Source organism: Crocodylus siamensis, chromosome 3, assembly GCF_052110815.1.
Source record: "Crocodylus siamensis isolate JL-2025a chromosome 3, ASM5211081v1, whole genome shotgun sequence".
Classification (NCBI taxonomy): Eukaryota; Metazoa; Chordata; order Crocodylia; family Crocodylidae; genus Crocodylus; species Crocodylus siamensis.
The window spans coordinates 142,107,765-142,131,168 of record NC_143397.1 but is presented as its reverse complement, the minus strand read 5'-3'; the positions used below and the strand labels follow the sequence as shown (position 1 = coordinate 142,131,168).

The window sequence follows — 23,404 nt, the reverse complement described above, 5'->3', positions numbered from 1 at the left end:
TGGCTCTGTGCATGCTGCAGCTGCTCCAATGTATGCAGCATTTATTGGCAACGTTATCAGCCACATCAGCCAAAAAAAGCCAATTACCAGTAATGTCAATTTTCTTTTTATTGGTGCCGATACAATATGGACCAATGTATCGCTGCACCTCTATAAAAAGCCTCAGCAAACCAAATGCTTCTTTTTAATTTTCTGTGCAGGGGGTAGGTTCTTCAAAACTCTGCTTCTTTGGAAACTAAGTATGTAATGCTTCCATTTGCTTCAGTGGGACATAGTTAGACCCATGCTGAGGAACTCTGAAAATCCCATTAATTCGTTTGTTTGTTTGTTTGCTAGTTTTAAGAAAACACATATATTTAGAATGACCTCCCAAGGTAAACTGAAGGTAAAACTAGTCTTGGTAGTAGTCTTGCAATTGCAAATTGAGACATGAACAAAATAATTGAAGTGTAGGGGGTGCGTGCACCCTGAGATTGTCCGTGCACCCCTTGGAAGCACCAGCCTCAAACCTGGAACTGTTGGCTGGTTTGGCGACCATGTGCTTTCCCCCTCCCCCGTCAGTGATTGGCCACTAGGGACCCTCCTCCCCTGGGCGGGGGGGAGGGACCTGGAGGCAACAGTTGCCCATGAACAAAATAGTGTATTTTCTCACATACAACATGCTCCAGAATATAATTCCAGGAAGAAAAATCAGCATCCTTGCTTGAGACATGCATCCCAGTTTTGGGGGTGAGGGGGTAGGGGTGAAGTGTGTATATATACTAGAAATTATGGTATTGAACCATTTCCTTCCAAACACTAAAGCAAATAATTTTAAATGAAATGGAAATGAATCAAATGCTGGTTTAAGGTAAAACAGACACCCCCCAGTATTCTCTGTAGGCTGGGCGGGGCTCTGCTTCACAACAGGGCTGGCCCCTCCCCTCTGTTCCCTGGGCAGAGCTCTTCCAACACATTCTTGCAGACTCAGCAGGGTTTGCTGCCTTCCCTGTGCCCCCCTCCCCTCTCACCACTTGCTGCTTAAGCAGGGATTCCTTCCTCCCCTCTCCCACAGCACAGACCATAGCCAGCATGTAATATGCTAGTTAGAGCTGTATAAGGCTCTGGCAGAGACTGCAGATGCAGTAGAGTCTGCTGACTTCTCCCTGCCCTACCCTTCCTCACTGCTCAAGCAGCAAATCCCACCTTCCCTCCTTCCCATCTCCCACAACACTGACCCCAGCCCCATGGACCCTAGGCACGTGTTATGCAAGCTGATGCCAAGAGGGGTGTGTGTGTGTGTGTGTGTGTGTGTGTGTCCAGTTTCATTGGAACAGGCAGGCAGACAGAACAGGGCTTTTGGAGCTAATGAACAGGTCTGCCCCCCCTCCATCCCTTGTCACCCCCCCATAACCTGTTTAAGAAGAGTTTGATGTAATGGGAGAGAGGTACCTCCTGTCTTCTAGCCTGAGCCACTGAATTTCCTCAGTCCAAAGGGATTGTCTATGTGGTTGGAAACCGGTCCAGCCTAGTCAAGCTAGAGTAACCTGCAAAGTTTGAATCAATTCAGGCTCAGGCTTTTTGAATATCTGTCCTTAGCCCAAATGCTTCTCAACTAGTGGGTCATGACCCAAAAGTGGGTTGCAAGAATATTTGAAAGGGTTGTGAGGAAGTCCCAGAAAAACCCGCAAAAGCACAGGTTTCCCCTTGAAGGCTGGCAGCATTCCAGCCTTCAAGAGCTGCTTGGGATGATTGGAGGCAGTGAGTGCATATGCATCTGTGTGTACAGATGGGCCAAGGCCAGGTTGTGGGATCAGCCCCAGCTTCTGGACACAGGTAAGTGTTTGGGGAGCAGAGGATGGTAGTCCAAGGGACTGTCTGGAAGGCTGGGGGGTAGTTCTGTGCATGTGTGTGTGTGCGTGCGCATGCGTGCAGGCCCTGGGAACAGTGACCACACATAGAGCTGTGCCAGGGCAGGGGAGCAATGAGGAGAAGGCTCCTGGCCCTTCAGTGGGGCAAGGAGGTGGGGGCAGTTCGCAGCAGGGAGCTGCGTGCCCGGGCAGGTAGTATGAGGCCAGTGCCCATACACTCAAGGGCCTTCACTTGCTGCTTGTATTCCACCCAAGTGGGACAGGGGCAGATGGGGGGCCTCTTCCAGCAGGGCTGGGGGTGGGGGGTACCAGCATGGCCCGGGGGGGGGGGGCGTAGGGGCTCTGGCTTAGGGGTGAGGAGTGCCAGCAGGGGACTTTGGGTTGGGATACGGGCAGGGCCAGGTGGGTGTGGGTCAGGACAAGCCATTGATCTTGGCAAATGGGTCCCGGAACAAAAAAGGTTGAGAACCACTGGTATAGACATCTGTCTCCTTTCCCTTTGTGCCACCCTAATAACTGATGTGGTACAAGTATGGAATCTATTTATAACCTTTTTGGAGAGATCTGTCTGCATTTAGAAGATCTCTTCCCGCATTTAGAAGATCTCTTCCCACATTTAGTCTCTTCTTGTCCTAGTCCTTGCATAATATTTGTCAAAGCAGTAGCAAATATGTTCAGATGTGAAACAGTGGTCCCAGAGAGGATTTAAAGAAGTAAAGATTTTTGTTTCTTTTTCTGCACTCCCATTACAATTCTTTTTTTAAAGTAATAGAACTCTTTTTTGACATGCAAAGGCTGGAAAAGATCCTACTGCTCGTAAGCTTAGGACAAGGAGAAGTGCTTATCTAACCAAGTAACAGTATCTGTTGATCTTGCTGGGTAGGCAAGAAACCAGAGAGGCCTAGGGATGAACTGATTATTATGCAAACAGTGGCAGCCAGAGTAGCACAGCATGAATCAAGCAAGGAGAATGGGAAAGATAGAGGCCTGAACAGAACATTAAACCTAAATCTAGCTTAACATAAAACCTAAAAGAAAGGTAATAGAAAAAACTTTGGAAGGTTTGTATTATTATGTGATGGGTTTTAGTTTTTGCTAAGCTACAGTACTACTGTTTTTGAGGTTTGGATACTTTCTGTAGCAGGGTCTCAAGCTTTCACGTGGTGTAAGCTCTGTATCCCCATCTGGAGATTCTTATGGGTACTTTACCTTCCTGTTGGTAGTTTCACATTTTCTACCATTTGTGATCATGTAGCTTTAGGAAAATGTGCATGTGTATATTATTGATTCCTAAAGCAATAAGGTCTTGTTTCAAAATGTTGATTACATTGTCGCCTGTGTTTTCATTTAGTCATTTTTTTTCCTGTTGGCTTTGTTTCTTTAACTGGAAATAAGGAGGCAAGATGACTAAACCAGCCAGGTTTCTATAGAGCACAAACTACTTTCTCTATCTGTGATCCTTAGGTTAGGTTGTAGTTATGAATTGCAGTCCAAATATGTTAATTCTGGCACATTTATTTAGATACCACATAAATAAGGAGCTCTAAAACAAATTGGTAAGACCTTCCACATGCACAGTGCCTGATTCTGATCCCACACTAATGTAAATCAAGAAAAACTCTGCTAAAGTCAACAAAGTTAATCAGCATCAAAATCGTATATGGATCAAGTCCACATTTTCCTGTCCTATAATTAATGAATGAAATGAGTGATTCTAACAAATGAGAACAGTGATTCTAACGGCAAATGTGTAGGCTACAACAATTGTGCTCTCATCAGTAACTCACACTGATAAAGAGATCTAGTAAAGTCTGGGACTTCAGGATTGTCCAAACTCCTTTTGAAGAGTACAGTAACGTGGACAAACACTGTTACAGTAATTTGTATCAAATACGCAAAATGTCGCTTCAACTATTTTTAATTATAACCTTAGGGGTTTTCTTCTTGCTTCTGCAGGCTAAGCTCATAGAATGTACCAGGGATCCCTCCATTTTTCTATTAAGTAATCTCATTTGGCTCAATCTCTTTCATTTTATTTTTTTTCATACTTGGAAGTCTCTTTCAGTAGAATCTGTGGGAAAAAAAATCTTTCAGAAAGTTTCATGAAAACCTGCCAATTTTTCACATTTGTCTCTTTCTGTTAACAATGGAACTGAAACCACAAGCTGCTTTAGAAGAGGCCGCTATTTTTCACTTTCTCTTCATAGTGCATTGGCTTTTCGGCTAAGTACAGACATTCAAAAAGCCCAAGCTTGCATTGGTTTAATCTTTGCAGGTTAGTCTAACCTGCATAGATTGAACCCATTTGCAAGTGAATAGGCATTCACTTTTGATTCCGGAAATGCAGGGACATGCCTGCAGTGGCTCGGGCTAGAAGCTAGGGGTCACTAAAGCAAGCCTTCCTTTTCCTTTGGCAGCAGCTGCAAGGCTGGAGGGAAGCTGACCGGGGGGAGAGGGAGTGTGGCGAAGCTGTGACAGGCCACTAAGTATGATTAGAGAGGGGCTTAAACCCCCACCCTGGCCTGCAGGGACCCCAGCTGGACACCAGCTTGGACAGCACCTCAGGCAATGGTGGGGAGAGCAGGGCAAGAAGGGGGATTAAACTCTCATAGTCCCCCTTTGGTCCCACTAGGACAGGGACCCTAGCTGGGCACACAAGCCCCTGTAGTGGGTGGCTGCCAGGCTCTGGGTCCGCCAGCAACTCTGAGCTGGCATGGGCAGCTGTGGACACAATGAACTCATCCCACATGGCCGCTCCGCCTGTCAAGGCACCTGCCCGCAACTGCAGCGGCATTGCCTCTGTGCCACTGCCTGGTCAACCACTGCCCGTGCACACCAGCCTGGGCTGTCATGGAGCTGCAGCCAGTTGGGAAGGGCCCTCCCCCAACATCAGCCCAGGCCAGCTCTGCTATCTGCCAATCTCGCTTGGGGCTAAGTGGGGTCAGCTGTGGGTGCTGCTGAAGGGCATGAAGGGGCTGGGCTGAGCTGCAGGGCAGGACCCTTCCTAGCTGGCTATGGCTCCGTGACAGGTTGGCCCAGCCTGGGCACAGGGAGCTGACACTGGCCCCACCCTGGGGAGAGGCAGAAAGGAACCCAGGTGTCTGGCTCCCAGCTCCCCCCTGCTCGCAGTCTCTTCCCTGGGACAGGCACAGGGAACCGGAAGCAATCTGGGTGCATAGCACCCACAGCTCAAGCCTGAGCTGCAGGTGCTGTGCAGGGCCCTCCCTCTGCGGCCCAGCCCAAGCCACCCTGTCTGTGCCTGACTTCAGCAGCACCTATAAGCCAGTTCTAGCCCCCCAGCTCCAGCCCCAGGCAAGGCAGGTGGATGGTGGGGCTGTATGGTGAGAGAGCAGCAGGAGAGGCCCTATGAGGAGAAACCGAGGGACCTGAACCTGTTCAGCCTTGGCAAGAGGAGGCTGAGGGGGGACCTGGTAGCTGCCTACAAACTTATCAGGGGAGATCATCAGCAAATAAGAAGAGCCCTATTCTCTCCAGCACCATCTGGGGTGATGAGAAACAGTGGTAATAAGCTGATGGAGAACAGGTGTAGGTTAGAGATCAGGAGGCAATATTTTACACTTTGGGTGGCCAGAATCTGGAATCAACTTCCTAGGGAAGTGGTCCTTACCCCTACCTTGGGTAGATTCAAAAAAAGGTTAGATGATCACCTGTCTGGGGTCTTGTGAACTCGGCATTCATTCCTGCCTGTGGCAGGGTGTCAGGCTAGATGACCTGTTCAGGTCCCTCCTCAAACTATCCTGGCCAGCGTCTGGCCACACCCCTGCCACTGAAGTGGTGGGAACCCTGGCAGGGGCTGCTCCACCCTGGCCAGAAAGACCTTGGCTGATTCCCCTGTGGGGAGAAAAGAGGGAGGGAAGGATAAACCCCTTCCCTGCTGCTTTGCCTTAAGGGGCCATAATGGGCCAGTGTCTGGCCATGGCCCTACCCCTTCTTTGGCAGATGGGTGGGGCCAGCCCTGCTCCCAGGACCACATGGCACAGCCCAGCCCAGGGCTGAAAAGCATGTTGAGATGCTGGGAGACTCTGATTTAACTTAAATCAGGAAGGGGTCTGGGACAGAAGTTCCATATAGCATTTTGACCCAAATCAGTTAAGTCAGATACTACATTCAGCCAGGTTTATCTTAAACCAGTGTGGGCCATTTTGAAACTAGTTTATGTGCACTGAACTCATGTTCTGTTACAGGTTTAACCCAGTTTCTGATCAGTAAAATTGGTTTATGTGTAACTTCTGTCCCTAGCCTTCATGGCATGGGGTAGCACCTTCTTCTATAAGGGCAGCTTGATGAGAGGTGGGAACCATTTTAGAAAGGCACCTTAATGTGGAGAACCATATGGATCAGTTTCTTTAAAAAAAACAAAACAACTGGTGTCATTTCAGGTCTTCATTAGTTTCTTAGACAGAAATTCTTTGAATGTTGACAGGTAAACTTTGTTATAAGAAGAAACAGCGAAAATAGAATGGATAGGTAGATTTGACCTGAAATATAAGGTTGATATTTTCATATTTGAAATATTACATGGTAGCACATCTTTTGAACTTGTTTTTATAGTTAAGGGATCCAAATCTCTGGTCATTATTATGACAAACAAAAATAGTTTCATATGTTCAGGGGCCAAAATGGCTTATCAAATAGTTAATGCAATAAGGTCACCACAGTGTACAATTAAGAGGGGGGGGTGTGCGTGTGTTAAGAGGGTGTTTGCATACCTTAATGTTAACTTAAACATTCTTTCTGAATTTCCTGGGTTTATAATTTTTGGGTCATTCAACATTTTTGTAATGATTTTAAACCTTTGAATTACTATAGCTTCACTCCCTTCTTTACTCCTCGGGAATGTAGTAGAACTTTGGTTTAATTTTACAGATTACTCTGCAGTATTGTAACACTTCGTGCTTGCACACTGCTTACATTTTTAAAATGCTATACAAAATTAAGACTTGTAACATTTCTGCAAGATAGGCAAGCGGCATGGACCTCAGAAAAACCAGAGGTGAAGAGAATAAGCAATTTTCCTGTATAGCAGGTCTGTGGCAGAGTAATGACTAAAATTCTGAAGTGCCTGACTTCTCACCTCCAGCCTGCTAGTTTGTGCTGTTCATAATGTTTGCAGTGCTTACATCTAGTAGGAAAAATGGCATTTAATTGATTTTTTTTTTAAGCTGTTTAAAAGTCTCAATTTGGTGTAATTTATTCTCACCTATTAGAATGGTCTGCATTTTAACTAGACATTCTATTTCAGCAATCCATCAAAAACTGGAAGCAGATGGAACAGAAAAAGTTGAAGGATCCATGACGCAAAAACTGGAGAATGTACTGAACAGTAAGTTTTGTCCTCCCACTAGCAACTATTTACGAGTTTGGACTTTATGAAAAACTTGCATAGATTTCTTGGAATATATTGCACGGTATACAACAGAAAGTTTTGTGCTAGTATTATTTTTGCATAGTGATAATTTTGGGGCCCAATCGTGCACCTTTTGAAGTCGGTGGGAACTTTGCCATGAACTTTGGCTACAAGATCAGATTTATGGTTAACAAAAAGGTCAGGGGCAGGGAAGATGTTAGGGTAAGTTCTGTTGCTTTTTTTAATTCTTAAGGATGAACCTCATTTTTAAGAAGCACAAATTAAATTGGTGTGTAGGAAAACATGTGAAAGGAAGAACAAGAAATAAAAGCTATAATGGAAGAAATGGAGCTGCCACTAGAAATTTTGCATAAATCTGTAAGACTTATTTACAGTGTTGGTATGGTGCTTTTTAGATTACATTGGAACTAATGCCCTCAAGTGCTTCTGAAAAGCCCCTCTCCCCGCCCCCCTCCTCCCCTAACCTGTTTCCCCTGATTCCTCCTCTTATTTGTAAGATTGAATTGGGCAAGATGACTTAAATTTTCCACAGTCTGGTATGTGTTTCATCAGATCACAAAAGTTACATTTTTAATTCTTGGACTTCAGCCAAGATGATTTTACTTTGTTTCATTGTGATTTTTTTCACAGAGGAAGGGATGTTTCCCTTAGTGCTGTATCAATAAGCAGGGAATGACATCCAGATAGCTGACTTGGTGTCAGAAAGTCTGAATGTGCTTTCTGAAATCAGAAAAGTGACATAGAGACAGCTTATTTTTGGTCAGGATACTTCTGATGTATGAATAAACGATGACTGTGTATGTAGCGGGAGGGGGCAGCTTTTCAAAGGACTTCAACCCAGGCTCTGTAAGAGTGCATGCATTCTGTGTACCCGATTGTAGGTGCAGCACTGCATGTTATTTTCTTAGTCATGCAAAACCTAGCATTTCTTTTTAATGTCTTGTGTTGCAGATTCATATTTTTATATAGGCAGATTGGCATGACTAGAATCAAAATGCACATAACAAATTCTTAAATGAAGATTCCCAATATCTTTTATTTCACACAAACCTATGTGTAAGGTCAGTGGTGGCAAGGGGAGCTTGAAATCTATGGAGATAATGCAGTCCATCTCTTTAAAGAGCAAACAAGCTCTTTAGTAGAACTGGTGCCAGGCACTTTCCTCTGCTTTAAGAAGGATTGGCTGTATTTCCATACATGTAGATTTATGTAAGATGTGATAGGAATGTACAGAGATTTGGGGGGAAAAAAAGATAAACAAAGGAGGTTAGGCTAAAAACCTTAATTCCAAAATATCTTTAGTCACTGCTTTGTGAAAGACTCAGTTCTTGACTAATTCTGTCATTCGTGATTTTGTAGGTCAGACTTTGAAAAACAGCCTCAGATTTTTGGGTGCTATTGATAGACAGCAGATGTGTATTAGGAGGCACAATTAGTTGTGGGTTCAGATTACAGAATGTGTATGTCTAATGCCATTTCTCCTATATTTGAATACTGTATATTCAAAAAATTGCCCCTTCTTTTTGTCAAGTTGCTGTTCGTAAAATTGTCTTGGTTAATTGAAACAAAATCTGGTGCTGTGTGTCTTTTTGACATGCTGTTAAATAAGCTATCATATCTACATATAAAAGTCATTGTGCTGTGTAGTCTTAAGAATGATAAAAATGGGAGCTTAAAAGACTTGAGTATATTTTTAAAGTTTTCCTTGTTTTAATGCATGGGGCTTTTGCTGTTTGTTGAGGTGTTTTACTTATGAAAATTTTATTTCCCAGCCTGCCACAGGACTGCTTTTGAGTAGTCAGTACCTTACTTCTAGGTAACAGATGCTTATTACATACAGAGTGGATGATACGCATTTTTAAAGCATAGGTTCTGTGTATAGGCCCTAAATCTGCTATTCATGGATGCTGATGGTAAACCTCTGTTTTAAGGTTTTAGTTCTATACTTGGTAGTTGAGAAGATAAAGGTTTTGCAAACCCCATCTTTTGGAAAATGCATATATTTGTTTATAATGTGTACTAGCTCTTTGTGTGCATTTTATCTGCATAGCAGTCTACAAAATGCTGGTGTAAAAGGTGAGTCCTCTGGGTCTGAAATGCTAGACCAGCGTATCAGGTGTGATTTAAGATGATGCTTTGCTAACTGGTATTGGAAGACTGTACAAACAGAGCAGTTAACTTTTCAACTCTTTTTTAACTATTGAAATGGAAGACTTTTTTGTATAGGCTAATTAACATAGTGAAAATACTAATTTTGTTTTAAAAATAGGATTAGAGAGAATCTATATAAATGCAAATTTAATAAATTGGGCTGAGTGTAAAATTACCGTGTAGTTGATTTTATTTTTTAAGCAAAGATGAGAGTTACTATACAATTTCTACAGTTCACAGTTACCTTTTTAAAGAAGCATTGTTATTTACAGAGGAAAGAAATTCACTGTGATGACTACCAAAAATAGCAAATTATTTGTCTCTTGGCTGTTAAATGAATGAGTAAGCAAGGTATGAATTAAAATAACAAAAACATTCTTTGTACTAGAAAAAAGTAACCAAACAAGCATTTGTTATAACCCTGGGGAAAAAAATCAAACCCTTAGCCATAGCCTGTACTTAAATATCCCGCTAGCTGTTTTATTGTGGATTTTTTTTTCTTAATGAACATTTTACATTAAATAGCATGTATTAGATGTAGCTATTCTGACACAACAGTTTTTTACATCAGGACTTCTAAATTTCAGCAGAGTTTAAACATTATTTAGATATAACAATTATTTTACAAAGACTACTTTTAACATGAGCAGGCCACCCACAGTGTTGACTAGAGAAAATGGCATGCAAGCCACCCAGTGAGACTGATGTAATTTTTTCATCTTTGCTTAAAGTATAGTCACTAGACCAGATAATGTAGAGACTTTTTACAGGCAGCGATCAAAAAGGACAAAACAGTTCCACTTTTTTTTTCTTTTGGCTAATTAAGAATAAATCACAAATCAAAAAATGTGAACTATTTTACATGCCATGTGAATCTTCTTTAGTATAGCTGAAATGCTATTTATTTTGTGTCAGATAAGGCACTTCATTGTAGGATGATATAACTCTATAGTCTTCAAAAATACTCATCATCTTTTATAGTATTAAAATATATAAATTCTTATTCACAAAACATTGTTGCCCAAATCCTGATCCTGCATCTGGTAAAGTCAATAGGAGTTTCATCACTGATTTTAAAGGAAAGAGAATTAAATATAAATAAATACTGGTGTTTTAACTAGCTGTTTCTGAGTAATTTCTTTAATGTACCTATGATTAGTGTTTCTTTTAAATAAGGCATATTAATGTCAAAGATTTACTATCTGTTTTAAAAATCCAACTGGAATTTTAAGAAGAAAAAACCATTTTGCATAAGCTTATAACGGAAGGAAACTCCACAAAGTGAACTTTTGAAGCTATAGAATTTAATTAGTATAATTTCGTTATGTTCTTTTCTCAAAAGAAAACATTCTGTGATGATCATATAGCTTAAAAGGCATAGATTAACTGTAAAATTTATATTGGTGGCCAAAACAAACTATAAAATAACCGCAATGAAGTTAAGCACTTGAACCAGGGAAGTGTGGTTGCTCTTAATTGTACAGAGGTCTTACCACATTAAAATACTAGGTGGTCAGCTACGAAATGAGTATTTCAGTAAATTGTAAAGCGTGCTTAATGTAGCTGAGCATAAAATATTAAGTTGATAAAACTAGCAGTAATTGTACAGTATTTTAATATTTTAAATGCCAGTACCATTTGATAAATAACATTAAGATAGAGGAATTTATAGCAGTCTTGACTGCAATGATAACCTACATTATTGTCCTTGCCTTAAAATAGGAGCAAGTAATACTGCAGATACTTTATTCCAAGAAGTATTGGGACGCAAAGACAAGGCTGATTCCACAAGAAATGCGCTCAATGTTCTTCAGCGTTTTAAGTTTCTCTTCAACCTTCCTCTTAATATTGAAAGGAATATTCAAAAGGTATAGCCCTATAAAAAATGTTTTTATTTTGTCAGCTTAAATTGATAGGCAGTATCTGTCATGACAATTTTTCGATGTTCTTTTATTTTAAAGGGCGATTATGATGTGGTTATTAATGACTACGAAAAAGCCAAGTCACTGTTTGGGAAGACTGAGGTTCAAGTGTTCAAAAAATGTAAGATTTGAATTAATTTTTTTCTCTGCTTTTTTTTCTTTTTCTTTTTCTTTCTTTACAGGAAAGGTAAAGAATACGTAGTACTCTCAGAAGCCTTATGTGGGTTTCAGCTTCTGTTTATGTGGAGTCCTCTTTAGAATTTGGAACTATTACTTTAAATAATATTTTTGGCAAGATTTCTGACTGAAAGATGCGTATTACTTTGTAGTATATATAATAGGAGCTTACAGCCAATTTTTTTTTAAAGGCTTAGTATTATTAGACATAAAACAGGTTCTATTAACTACAGGATACAGCTTACAGTGTCCTTCTTTGGCATATTTTGTAAAAGGGCTTCAAAGCCAAAGTTTGTATTTTTGTAAAATTATTCTATACAAAACTTTCAGATGTAAATTAGTATAAAAAGACTATGTCCCTCCCTTTCGCACAAGAAGTGATTGTTTGAAATGATTAAGTCTACAAAATTATGCAGAACTGGATCACTGTTAAAAATAAAAATATTTTGACAAGGCCAAGAAATTACCAATTTGAGATTTGAAATGATAAAACAATTTAATCCATGCAGTTAGATCAATGATATGGCAAAAGCAAAATGTTGTCCAATTGAAATACAGCAATGAAGTTGTCAGGGAAATTTTGTTAATGATTGGTAGCAGGAGACATGGCTGCATATATAAAAGACAAGTGGGGCCTTTACAAAAGTGCCAGGGCTGCTCCAGTTATTGCAGCACGGATTGGAGCAAGCTTGATTAATTGAGTATGCTAGAGGGTAGCAATTGCCTCTCTCCAGCAGTCTCCTGTATCAGCATCCCCAAAACTTAAAAATGACTGTGGGAGCAATTGTACTAAAGCTTGTCAAACAAGCTTTAGTTTAATCACTCCCACTGCCATTTTCAAGCGCGGGGATGCTGATGCAGGGGATGCGGCGGTGAGTTATTTAGAGTAGCTCTTGGAGCAGTTCTAATTAAAGCGCCCCCCCCCGGCTGAGTATGAGTGCCCAAGAAGCCTAGATTCTGATTCCTGTTTCTAATAGATAGTTCATGCCAGACTTCTCAATTAACTAATAAACTCCTCAGCTACTAAAACAATCTTAAATTTGATCAAGTAAAGTAAAACCTACTTTAGTGAAACTGTAGCAATCGTGTTAGAACTGGTACAGTTTTTGAAAAGGTACTAATTTTATCCTAAATCCAGGAGGTTTTTTTTGTCCTGAGAACATATTGTAATTTTCAGGTAGGCTGCAGATTGATACAGTATTGGAATTCTTCTTGTCTTTTTTCCTAGATTATGCTGAGGTTGAAACAAGAATTGAAGCTTTAAGGGAACTTCTTTTAGATAAACTTCTTGAGACCCCATCAACCTTACATGATCAAAAACGTTATATAAGGTGACAACTTACATATTATCTTCATCAGGTGTACTATATATTAAATACATGTCTAGATTTTTACCTTTCTCAGCTATTGTAAGGGATATTTTATTGTATTTTAAGTACTTCTTTTTTTACCTTGTAGAATATCAGATAGTATTTCTTGTGTGGGGACAAAGATGTATGTAAATGATGGTACTTTAATAGTAGCACTTTAAGTAATAAATGACAGTAATAGTAGCACTTTATTAAGTAACAAATGACAATCCTGGAATGAGAAATGTAATCCCATTTATCATTCAGAAAGTAGTTTATCAACAGTTTAAAAAATGCTTCATGTCAAGAACTCTGATGGTATCTTCTCAAATTACTGTACTGTGAGTCCAAACTGGAACAGTCACTCCGAATGCAGGGCTCAATCAGAACCCCATATAAATTCATGAGTTCATCTTGACTTGACATGAGAAGAAGGTTGTTTTGGTTTTAGTAAAACAAAAAAAATCCAAATTTCTGCCCAAGAGGTCTTGCTCTTGTAATTAAACTTTTTTAGCTGTTTTACTGTTGGCTCAAGAAATGCAAAGGTATATGTATTTCAGAATACAGAAGATAAATACAGCTGAGTTGCATTTTACATGGGGGTTACGTTCTGAAGTCAGCACATAAGGCAAAAATAGCGTATAGTTGAAATGGCCCTTCCCACTGGGCTTCGGCGCCGAGCAGCCACCGCCACCGCAGGGCCCAGACAAGGCGGGCGTGGTGCCACACAGCGCGTGTGTGCAGTGCAACAGCTACACCTTCCACGCGTACTCCTCGCCCCTCTCATTCTCCTCCGCCTCATCCTACCAGGGCAGCCAGCTGAGCATGAGCGAGCTGCCTCCCCCCAGCCATGTCGGCGCGTGCAGGCAGTACCACATGGTGCCACCCTATGTGCCGGCACCTGGTGGCCAGCCCCAGCAGCCAAGTGCGTATAGCTGAATTTGCGTAAGTTAAAAATGCATAAGATGCAACTCGGTTGTAGCTCCATTTTGTAGATAATCTGTCTTTTTATGTCTGTTTCCAAAGGAGGGAGTTTGTCTGCAAATGTGCGTTGTGTGTAGCGGCATAAAAGTGATTTTCATCTCTTCACAAAAGCAACCCCTTGGTACTCTTGCCTGCCTTGGTGTGATCAGTCCTGTGACTTTTCAGAAAGACCCAAGAACAACTGCAGGCCATATTCCCCTGTTCCAAATCTAGTCTTTAAGAGCTAGTTTTGGATTTCAGACTGCCTGTATTCCCTCTTCTCCCCAGCTTAGCTTTTCCATTGCAACACATAGGGCAAAAGCATCACCAACTGCTTCTTGAAGCAGCCTCATAGTTCTGGATGCCTGTTGAAATAAGTGGTGTTACATTGGCCAACAGAAATCTGCTTGCAAGGTGCTGGGTTGACTCCTTGGCCCCAGTTCAGCAATGTGCTTAAGGAGGTGTTGAGATTTGAATGGTCCATTGTTTGGCTGGGGTGATGGTCCAGGAAAAACGCAAGAGGCAAGGATTTTTGTGAATGGTATCTTTTTATTGGACTGACCACGCAGTTGGTCAAATAGAGTTTTTTCTCTCTTTTTCTCTTGCTGCTTTATGGTAAATCAAAGAGCTTTGAAACAAATCAAGTCGTCTTCTTTCCTTTTAATGAAATTTGTATGGGGATTTTTTTAGTCCCCTAACTTAAGGAATGGAAGAGTCAAGCCATTAAGAATAATCTTGTCTGCATTAAGGATATTTGGCACCTGTGTAACTATAAGTGTACTTACATGTGAAACATTGCAGCAACAAAGAACAGGGTCTGTGCAAGTTTCTCATTAGTTTGATGTGTTACTAAATTTAAATTATGTTGACATAAGAGCTGTAGTGTAGCATGCTTATATTAGGGGGTTTACATTGATGTAAATATGCTTATATCATTGTGGCACTGCACGTTTCCTTGTAGGTAGTGTGAAAGAGTGACACCTCCCCCACCACGCCCCGGTAGAATGTTTTCAGATAAATAGCAAAATACCTGAGAATGCTAAACTAACTTAAAAACCAGAGGCAGTTACGTCAAGGAACATGGTCACCGGGGGTGACCTAAACTATCCGGACATCTGCTAGAAAGAGCAGTCAGCCAGGTCTGACTGCTCAAGTAGGTTCCTAGCCAAGTTATAGGGCATCCACCTAACCCAGGAGGTGCACAGTTCCACCAGGGGAAATGCATTAGTGGACCTGGTACTAGCCACAGGCGATGATGACCTGGTGAGTGGACTGCGGGTTCTCGACCACCTGGGCAATAGCAACCATCACCTACTGGAATTCACCATCCAGTGCAGGGTGTGAAAGGCCTGCAACAAGGCAGCAGCTCTGGACTTCAGGAGGGTGGATTTTAGTGAGGTAAGGAGACTAGTTAGGGAGGCACTCAGGTCCCGGAGGGGAGGGGATTTGGCAGTCCAAGAAGAGTGGTCATTCCTTAAGAAGACGATCCTCCAAGCCCAAAGGGTGGCAATCCCCACACAGATCAAAGGCGGCAAGAGTGTTCAAAAGCCCCCATGGCCCACCAAAAGCATCCAGGAGCTTCTCAAAGCCAAAAAGGAGGTGTACACCCAATGGAAGGGAGGAGCCATCACCACGAAGGATTATACCTCCATTGCTGGAGATTGTAGGGGGGCTTTTAGGAAGGCTAAGGCAGAGATGGAACTGGGACTAGCGACCCAGATCAAAAATAAGTCCTTTTTTGAATACATAGGCGGTAAAAAGAAGGTGTTGACTCCTCTGCAGGACACACTTGGAAATCTGATGGTCTCACTAGACGACAAAGCTGACCTCTTTAACAGATTCTTTGCTTCCATTTTTCTGAGCAGGGGCATCCCCCGCATAGGGATCCCGGATGGACCCAGGGGAGGCGCAGCCAGGCTCCAGGTCAGTGAGGGCCTAGTCAGGGAACTTCTGATGGGACTAGACATGTTCAGATCAGCAGGTTCTGATGATCTCCACCCCAAAGTGCCGAGAGAATTGGCGGAGGTCATTGCGGGACCTCTGGCACAGCTTTACGAGCATTTGTGGTGCCTCTGGCAAAGTGCCAGAGGACTGGAAAAGGGCCAGTGTGGTCCCCATTTTCAAAAAAGGGAGGAAAAAGGACCCAGGAATCTATAGGCCCATTAGTCTTACCTCGGTCCTGGGAAAGCTGTTTGAGAAAATTATCCAGGAGGACATCTGCAAGGGACCAGCAGGGGAGATTATGCTTAGGGGCAACCAACATGGATTCATTAGAGGCAGGTCCTGTCAGACAAACCTGGTGGCCTTCTATGATCAGGTCACAAAATCCTTGGATGCAGGTGTTGCGATGGACATAGTCTTTCTGGACTTTAGGAAGGCCTTTGACACTGTCTCTCACCCCATCCTCATTAAAAAAGTTAGGCGACTGTGGTGTTGACACCTACACAGTCAGGTGGGTCGCAAATTGGCTGGAGGGCCACACCCAGAGAGTGGTGGTGGATGGGTCATTTTCGACCTGGAGGGATGTGGGCAGTGGGGTTCCCCAGGGCTCAGTCCTCGGGCCTGCACTGTTCAACATCTTCATTAGAGACTTGGACAAGAGGGTGAAAAGCACCTTTGTTCAAATTCACGGATGACATCAAGATGTGGGGAGAAGTGGGCACGCTAGAAGAGAGGTACAGGCTACAACTAGATCTGGACAGGTTACAGAGGTGGGTGAATGAGAATAGAATGGATTTCAATACTGACAAGTGCAGAGTACTGCACCTGGGGAGGAAGAACCCCCTTGTCAGCAGAGAAGCAGAAAAGAATCTTGGAGTCGTCATTGATGCCAAGATGAACATGGGCTAGCAGTGTGGGGATGCAGTCAGGAAGGCCAACCACACCTTGTCATGCATCCTCAGATGCATCTCAAGCAGATCCAAGGAGGTAATACTCCCCCTCTATGCGGCATTGGTAAGGCCACAGCTGGAATACTGCGTCCAGTTTTGGGTGCTGCACTTTAGGAGGGATGTGGACAGCATGGAGAGGGTCCAGAGGAGGGCCACTTGCATGATCAGGGGGCAGCAGGGTAGGCCCTATGAGGGGAGGCTACAGGACCTGAACCTGTTCAGCCTTCACAAGAGAAGGCTGAGGGGGGATCTGGTGTCCATCTGTAAACTGGCCAAGGGGGGCCAGCAGGCAATGGGAGAGTCCCTGTTCCCCCAAGCACTACCAGGAGTAACAAGCAATAACGGCCATAAGTTGACTGAGAGTAGGTTCAAGCTAGACATCAGGAAGCACTACTTCACAGTCAGGGTGGCTAGGAGCTGGAACCAACTTCCAAGAGAAGTGGTGCTTGCTCCTACCCTGGGGGTCTTCAAAAGGAGGCTAGATGGACACCTTGCTGGGGTCGTTTGACCCCAGCATTCTTTCCTGCCCATGGCAGGGGGTCGGACTTGATCTGCTTAGGTCCCTTCTGACCCAACCAACTATGTAACTTCTTCCCAATAAGTTGCTGTTGGTTCCTTTCTGGCTGCTGACAGACATTCATTAAAAAGTTCGATGGGACCTGAGCCTTGATGCCAACAGTCATGCTTCCTGACATGCTACCTGTGCTCCAGGGCTCCCTCTGTGTTGGGAAGTTGTAAGCAGTGCCTGATGATCAGCTGATTGTCGGCTCGGCCAGGGAGGACTACACCAGGGTCTAGACCCAGCCACAATGTGGTCACTGTCAGGCCGACAATCAGCTGATTTTTAGACAAGGCTATTGAGCTGGTTGTCAGCCCAGTGGGGACTCCACTGGGCTGGTTCCAGATCCTGGCACAGTCCTGGACGCAGCTGGTGAGAGCTGTTTGCTGTGGAATGTAAAGTCCTTGGCAGAGGAAACCAAAGGCTTCCCACCTCCGGGAGCCTCTGCACAGGGCATCCTGGCCAATGCTGCCTGGCACAGGATTTAAAGTTCCCAGCGGGGGGGGGAAGCATCCGTTCTCCTGCACTGGTCTGCCCAGCCACCGCTACCTTGTGCAGGTCTTTTAAAGTCTTTCTCCCCATCCCCAGCCTTTGGCCAGTCCAAGTCAGCTGATTATCAGTCATGGGTCACACATTAAATTTCAGGTACTATTACAAATGAGCCATAAATATGTTCTATGTTATATTTGGAGCATGTTTATGGCCCATTCCCATTTTATGGTGCCATAAATTGGGTGCGCATGTAGCACCTTTCCTGTTTATGGCATGATTAACATATTAATCACAGCATGCATGTAACTTGTAGAGGGGGCCTGTATGTGATATTCTATGTCCTCAGTGTTCCAGGGTTTAAAAAGTCCTGAAGCATCATTAGCAATCTTCCCTTGCTCTCCAAATCTTTATATAAAGAAACATAAGAACGTAAGTTTTCCAGTCCAATTTATTACTCATTTTGTTGGGGTTTTTTAGACTGAGATTCATTTCCCCCAGTAAAAAGTATTGGGTGGCTTCAGATAAGGAAACTTTATCAAAATAAAAGATGAACAAATTCTTGCTTACGCGTGAAACAAAGATTAAAATCCTGTGAAATGTTGATGGAGGACTTGAGTTTGTTGTTACAAATTTTAGAATCAGACAGTTGTGTAATCTCTTTGTCCTTCCAAGTGATATGATCCTCCTTTTGACAATACATTTGTGTGTGCTTCATACAGCAAACAGTTTTTAAGAAAATCAGAATTTAGTCATTCAGTATTAATTAGCTTTATTCAGATATTGGTGTAATGTATCCTTTGTAAAAGGCTTATGCACTTTTTGTTACTGGTTAAGATCTTAATTCAGGGAATGTTTTTACTCCTTTGTTGGTGCTCCTGTATGCATTGCCAGGAAGAATTGCCTTTTCACTGCTGTGCTTCATGTGACAGACCCAGAAATGAGGTAGTGAAGCTACTGTTCTCAGTCACACCAGAGACAGAATGCTCCATTAGTGACTTCCAGGGAAGCTTCCCTGCCTCACTTCTAGGTCTGGTATGTAGAGAGAGGGGTTGGTCTGTTTCTTGGTGGCATACTTGAGAGCATCAGAGAAGCAGGAAAACAATGCAAGGTACTGAAAATAGAATGTATACTGAATCAATTTTGTACTTAAGCAATGCAAGAGATTTGTCATGTAAAGAATAGTAGATCATCTAACAATATTGAGTATCATCTTCAGAGTTTTTAGCCTGCCTTAATCAATTATTCAAATCATGCTATTATGGTTGTTGTCACATAATTTAGTCTCAAATATGCAGAGCTTGAACTTCTGCAGTTTTTATGCATATGTAGGGGTAGATGATTTTTTTCCACAAAAGACAGCGTGACCTAATCTTGCTTACTACAGATGGAAAGCCCTCAAGGAACATCACCTTTAGCCATGTGATATGTGGTGGGTATTTGTGTGTCTGCACATTCTAAAGTTTAACAAAAACCTCAGACAGTTCTTTCTTTACAAATCACATGCGGGTTTGACCAGAGCATATTAAGTGCTTGTTATACCAGCAGTAGTGGTTTCAATGGAAAAATAGAGAGCTGATTTACATTTTTGTAATTAAAGAATAAACTTGCTTTAAAATACCTTTACTAAAGGTAAAATATTGAAGGTAAAAGGTGCAGCTAAAGATGTATAGTATAATATAAAATGTGCTTTCTTTCTGTTTTTCTGTTTGGAAGGAAGAGTCTTGCCTCTACCAAATTAAGGGAGAATGAAAGGATTATATATAAATATAAATGTTTAGGTTTTATAACCAGAGAAGTACATTTCAATTGATCATTGTTGTTTAAGATTTTCATGTATGAATTGTGATTCCACCCCCCCTTTGTTTTGCAGATATCTTTCTGATCTTCATGCTTCTGGGGACCCTGCTTGGCGATGTATTGGAGCTCAGCACCAGTGGATTCTTCAACTCATGCACAGCTGTAAAGAGAGCTATGTTAAAGAGCAAAAAGGCAAGGATATATTTTCACTTTACAGAAAAGACTTTCTTAGCAAATTTTCATGTATGTGAAATATTTTCTTTTCAGCTACTCTAGTTGAACTGAAGTTTACCTTGTATGCCATTCTTGTGCTCCAAGCTTATTATGAAAACAAGACAGGTTTATAATTATTATTTCATAATTATAATAATTTGTGTCAGTAACTGTAAGGAGTGAAAATATGCTCCAGTCTCCTTCAGCCAAGGCCCATTTGATCCCTGAAATAATCACAACAGATCAGGTTTAATTCATATTGTTTCTTAACTTGTAGCTGTGTATATCCTTTTATCAGTAATATACCAGTAATACATGGATACAGTTGACATAAGGTAATTGTGAAATAGTGTAATAGTTGTAATTCATGATGTGCCGTGTTCTCCATAAATGTGTATTTTTGCGACTCAGTTTAGGGATGGGTTGTTTGCATGGATGCAGCTTGCAAGACTACTTCAATTTCTCACTTACCTCAGTTTTATGAACATCCACCTCAATTATTCAGTGATCTCACTTTTGCTAGTGTTTCTTCTGAAAGTGCTGCTTTCATACATAGTGCTTCCAGAGTTTACATCACCATGGCAACTAGTTAACATGGTCTGTTTACAACTATGTTCTTTTCAGAAGAACTAGTCATAGGGTTGGTATTTCTGGGCAGGAAGTCTGCGAGAGATCTGAATTTGAAACAAACAAACAAACAAAAAAAACTACAGACTACTTTCGAGTACCAACTGCTATGTTGAGTAGTTATTTATTTCACAAATAATCCCACTGTGGTCAGTGGTAGTAGTTGAACAAGTGAATTGGAATGTGGTCTCTTTTGGGTAGAACAAGAATGTCATCATTACTTCTTGTGTAATTTATATCTAAGAAGTTTTGTTTCTTCTTTGAGCCAGAAGCTATGTAGAAATGCTCCGTAGTGCTCTCTCTAAACATGTTTCTTCTTTAGCAAAATACTAGACTAGAGGTGGGGTAAAGGAAAATAAAGAATTTGAGATTCTAGCATGAATTGTGGGTCAAAGCATATACAACACGTGCTTTTAGCTGCAGTGCATCTTAGGAGATGGTTTTGTACCCGCAAACATATCCAGAATAGATCCTCATCCTCCTTTATACCCCTACATTTAAATAAGTTTTCTTGTCCATCCATTTCTGCCTTGCTTACTTAAGTCAGAGTCAGTTTTTATACTGATTCGCTTTTATAGAATCACTAACATTTTAAGTACCCTGAGGAGCTCAAGTTTCAGGGGTTGATGAAATAGATCATTCTTATGCCTCAGTCTGGAGGTTGGGGTGGCGTGGGCGCTAAGGTGCACAGTTGACAGCCCAGAGGTTGCAAGTTTGAGGACAAAGCAGAAGCACTCATGGTGTGTCCTGTCAGATTCCAGTGAATTGGTGAATTCTGCTAAATATCTTCTCACAAAGACACAAAAAGGGAAGGAATGCCTCAATCTCCAGTGGGAGTTAAAGAGATGTTATGGTATGGAACAGTAGCCCAGCTTGGGACATGCAGGACCTGGGAAATGGATGACATAAGGACAAGAAGAATTAACATGGGCTACCAAATAGATCAGTAATAGATTAAAATCTGTTTCAATAAATGTGTTTTTTCAAAACAGATTCCCTCCCCTTTCCCCCCCCAACATCTCCCACCCCCTCTTCTGCAGCCATGTGAAATTAGTTAGGCAAGAATCTGAGAAATATCATTAACCCAAATAAATTATGTGACTTATCCATATTTATGCTGTATTTAGAGGCTATTTTGCATATGAAGATGTAACAGATATTTTTAGAGACTACAGTGCGTTTTTCAAAATCCTTCTTCCAGGGAGGTCTTTTTGTCAGTCCTTATAATCGAGAGATAGATGAATCATATGGATGATTATTCTTTTGAGCAATGGATTAGATCTTTCTTTCCATTTTTAACAGGAATAATGAATGCTGATCCTAGTTCATGGTACTCTTCATTGGGATACATAGCTGAAGATTATCACTGCCCCTTAAACATTTCTGTATTAATTGCAGGCTGCTCCTTACCGTTGTTATGCCCAGATTTTGATGCCTTTACTAGAGAGGGATAGACAATAAATGTGCACTTGTGTGCACTGTATTTCTCATCTTTAACCGAGTTACTATCCCAAAGATCTTGCTGTTAAATTCTGTTGGTTTCAAAGTGAACCAGCTCTCTGAATTGTTCCACATGATGAACTTTTTACTGCTTTAATAGAAGTGTCATTCATCGTTTAAATTCCTATGAAACGGATCCAAAATTAGACCAAAGCTTTTGCTTTTCCTGCCAAGAAAAGCCTTTGATTAACCCTTTAATGACATCTCAGAACCAGAGTCTTAAATGTGGGACCTCCAGAAATTTGTATTTCTTCTGTGGTTTATGATGAGTCTATGGAGGAAATAGTTTGACACACTGATTTGCTAGACATTCTGAGTGAAAGAAGCTAAAAAACAAAACAAAAAAAACCAGTAGAGCCACTTAACACACAAATAATTCCATTCTCCAGTTTCAGGCTCTGGTTTACCAGCCACTAGTGTACAATCCTACACTAGTATGGGCATTGGAAACTAAGATAAACTGCCACTTGCCCCATAGAAATATACTCAAGTTCCAAGCAGGGGGAAGCTCCTCATTTGTAAATAGCAGCTTTAACTGTCTGCATTAGGGGATTCAGTGCAGTCGTGGCAGTCAGGCTTTTCATAGCTGTGATAAAGACAAATCTGTAGTTATGACGAGACTAAATTTACTTCTTAGCTTCCCAGATGCTTATTTTAGTCTCATCCATAATTGTTCTGACATCACTTGTCTGTCAGTGGGTACGTCTACATGTTCATTAATGCACCGTAATTGTGGTGCATTATGTTTAGTACCTGTAATAACAGGTACTAAATGTGCCATTAGCAGCGTTTACTGCGCATTAGCACTGATGAGCACTTTTTTATGATCCTTAATGCACAATAGAACTATTCTAATGTCCATTTAACATCTTCTGTTGACATTCCCAGTGGTGATTTATTTATTTACTTTTAGCACTTCCCAAATGGGATGCATAAAAACAGCACTTTCATCTGAAATAAATTCTCTCCTTGGGAGCCATTGAATTACCTCTTTCCTCTCACCATGTTCAGTGGTAACAAAAACTAGGATGGTGGGGACCACACCACAGCAATTCAGAGTTTGCTAGAGTAACTTGGAGGAGTTGAAAAAAGGGAAAACAAGGAAACCTTAGAATATCATTATTTTTTCTGAAGTTTGTTTCTAGAATCTACCAGGGGATAGTACAAGTCCTGCGTGCATCAAATGTCACCAGCCACAACCTGGCTCAAGCTGCAAATTTTGTACTCTTTTAATTTCAATAAGACAGAAGAGTTATTTCAGGATATGCTTAACCTTGAGACTATTTGGCAGTTGGAGATAAATGTAAAGGCTGACTATTGTAACTGAAAAGCCACTATAATTACTATTTATTAAATAATTTTTATCTGATGGAATAGTGAAGATGTTATAAAAGCTACAATAAGCTAAGCAGCTATGGGATTTTTTTGAGGTTGAGAAAATATTTAAACTATGTGGTATAGGAAGATTTTACAGCAATGATTTTGCATTTTTAGTGGATTTTCAAAAAATGATGTTTATCAGAG

General features: G+C 41.6%; 1 protein-coding gene across 2 annotated transcripts in view; it reads left to right on the top strand.

Annotated features, from left to right (window-relative positions):
• EXOC2 (exocyst complex component 2) overlaps nt 1-23,404 on the top strand; it is a 186,811-nt gene that overhangs the window by 58,929 nt on the left and 104,478 nt on the right. For both annotated transcript variants that reach the window (XM_090039380.1, XM_090039381.1), the window contains exons 7-11: nt 7,114-7,194; nt 11,113-11,258; nt 11,352-11,433; nt 12,718-12,820; nt 19,614-19,732. In XM_090039380.1, coding sequence (XP_089895506.1) covers nt 7,114-7,194; nt 11,113-11,258; nt 11,352-11,433; nt 12,718-12,820; nt 19,614-19,732 — 531 coding nt within the window. The remainder of the gene's footprint in view (nt 1-7,113; nt 7,195-11,112; nt 11,259-11,351; nt 11,434-12,717; nt 12,821-19,613; nt 19,733-23,404) is intronic.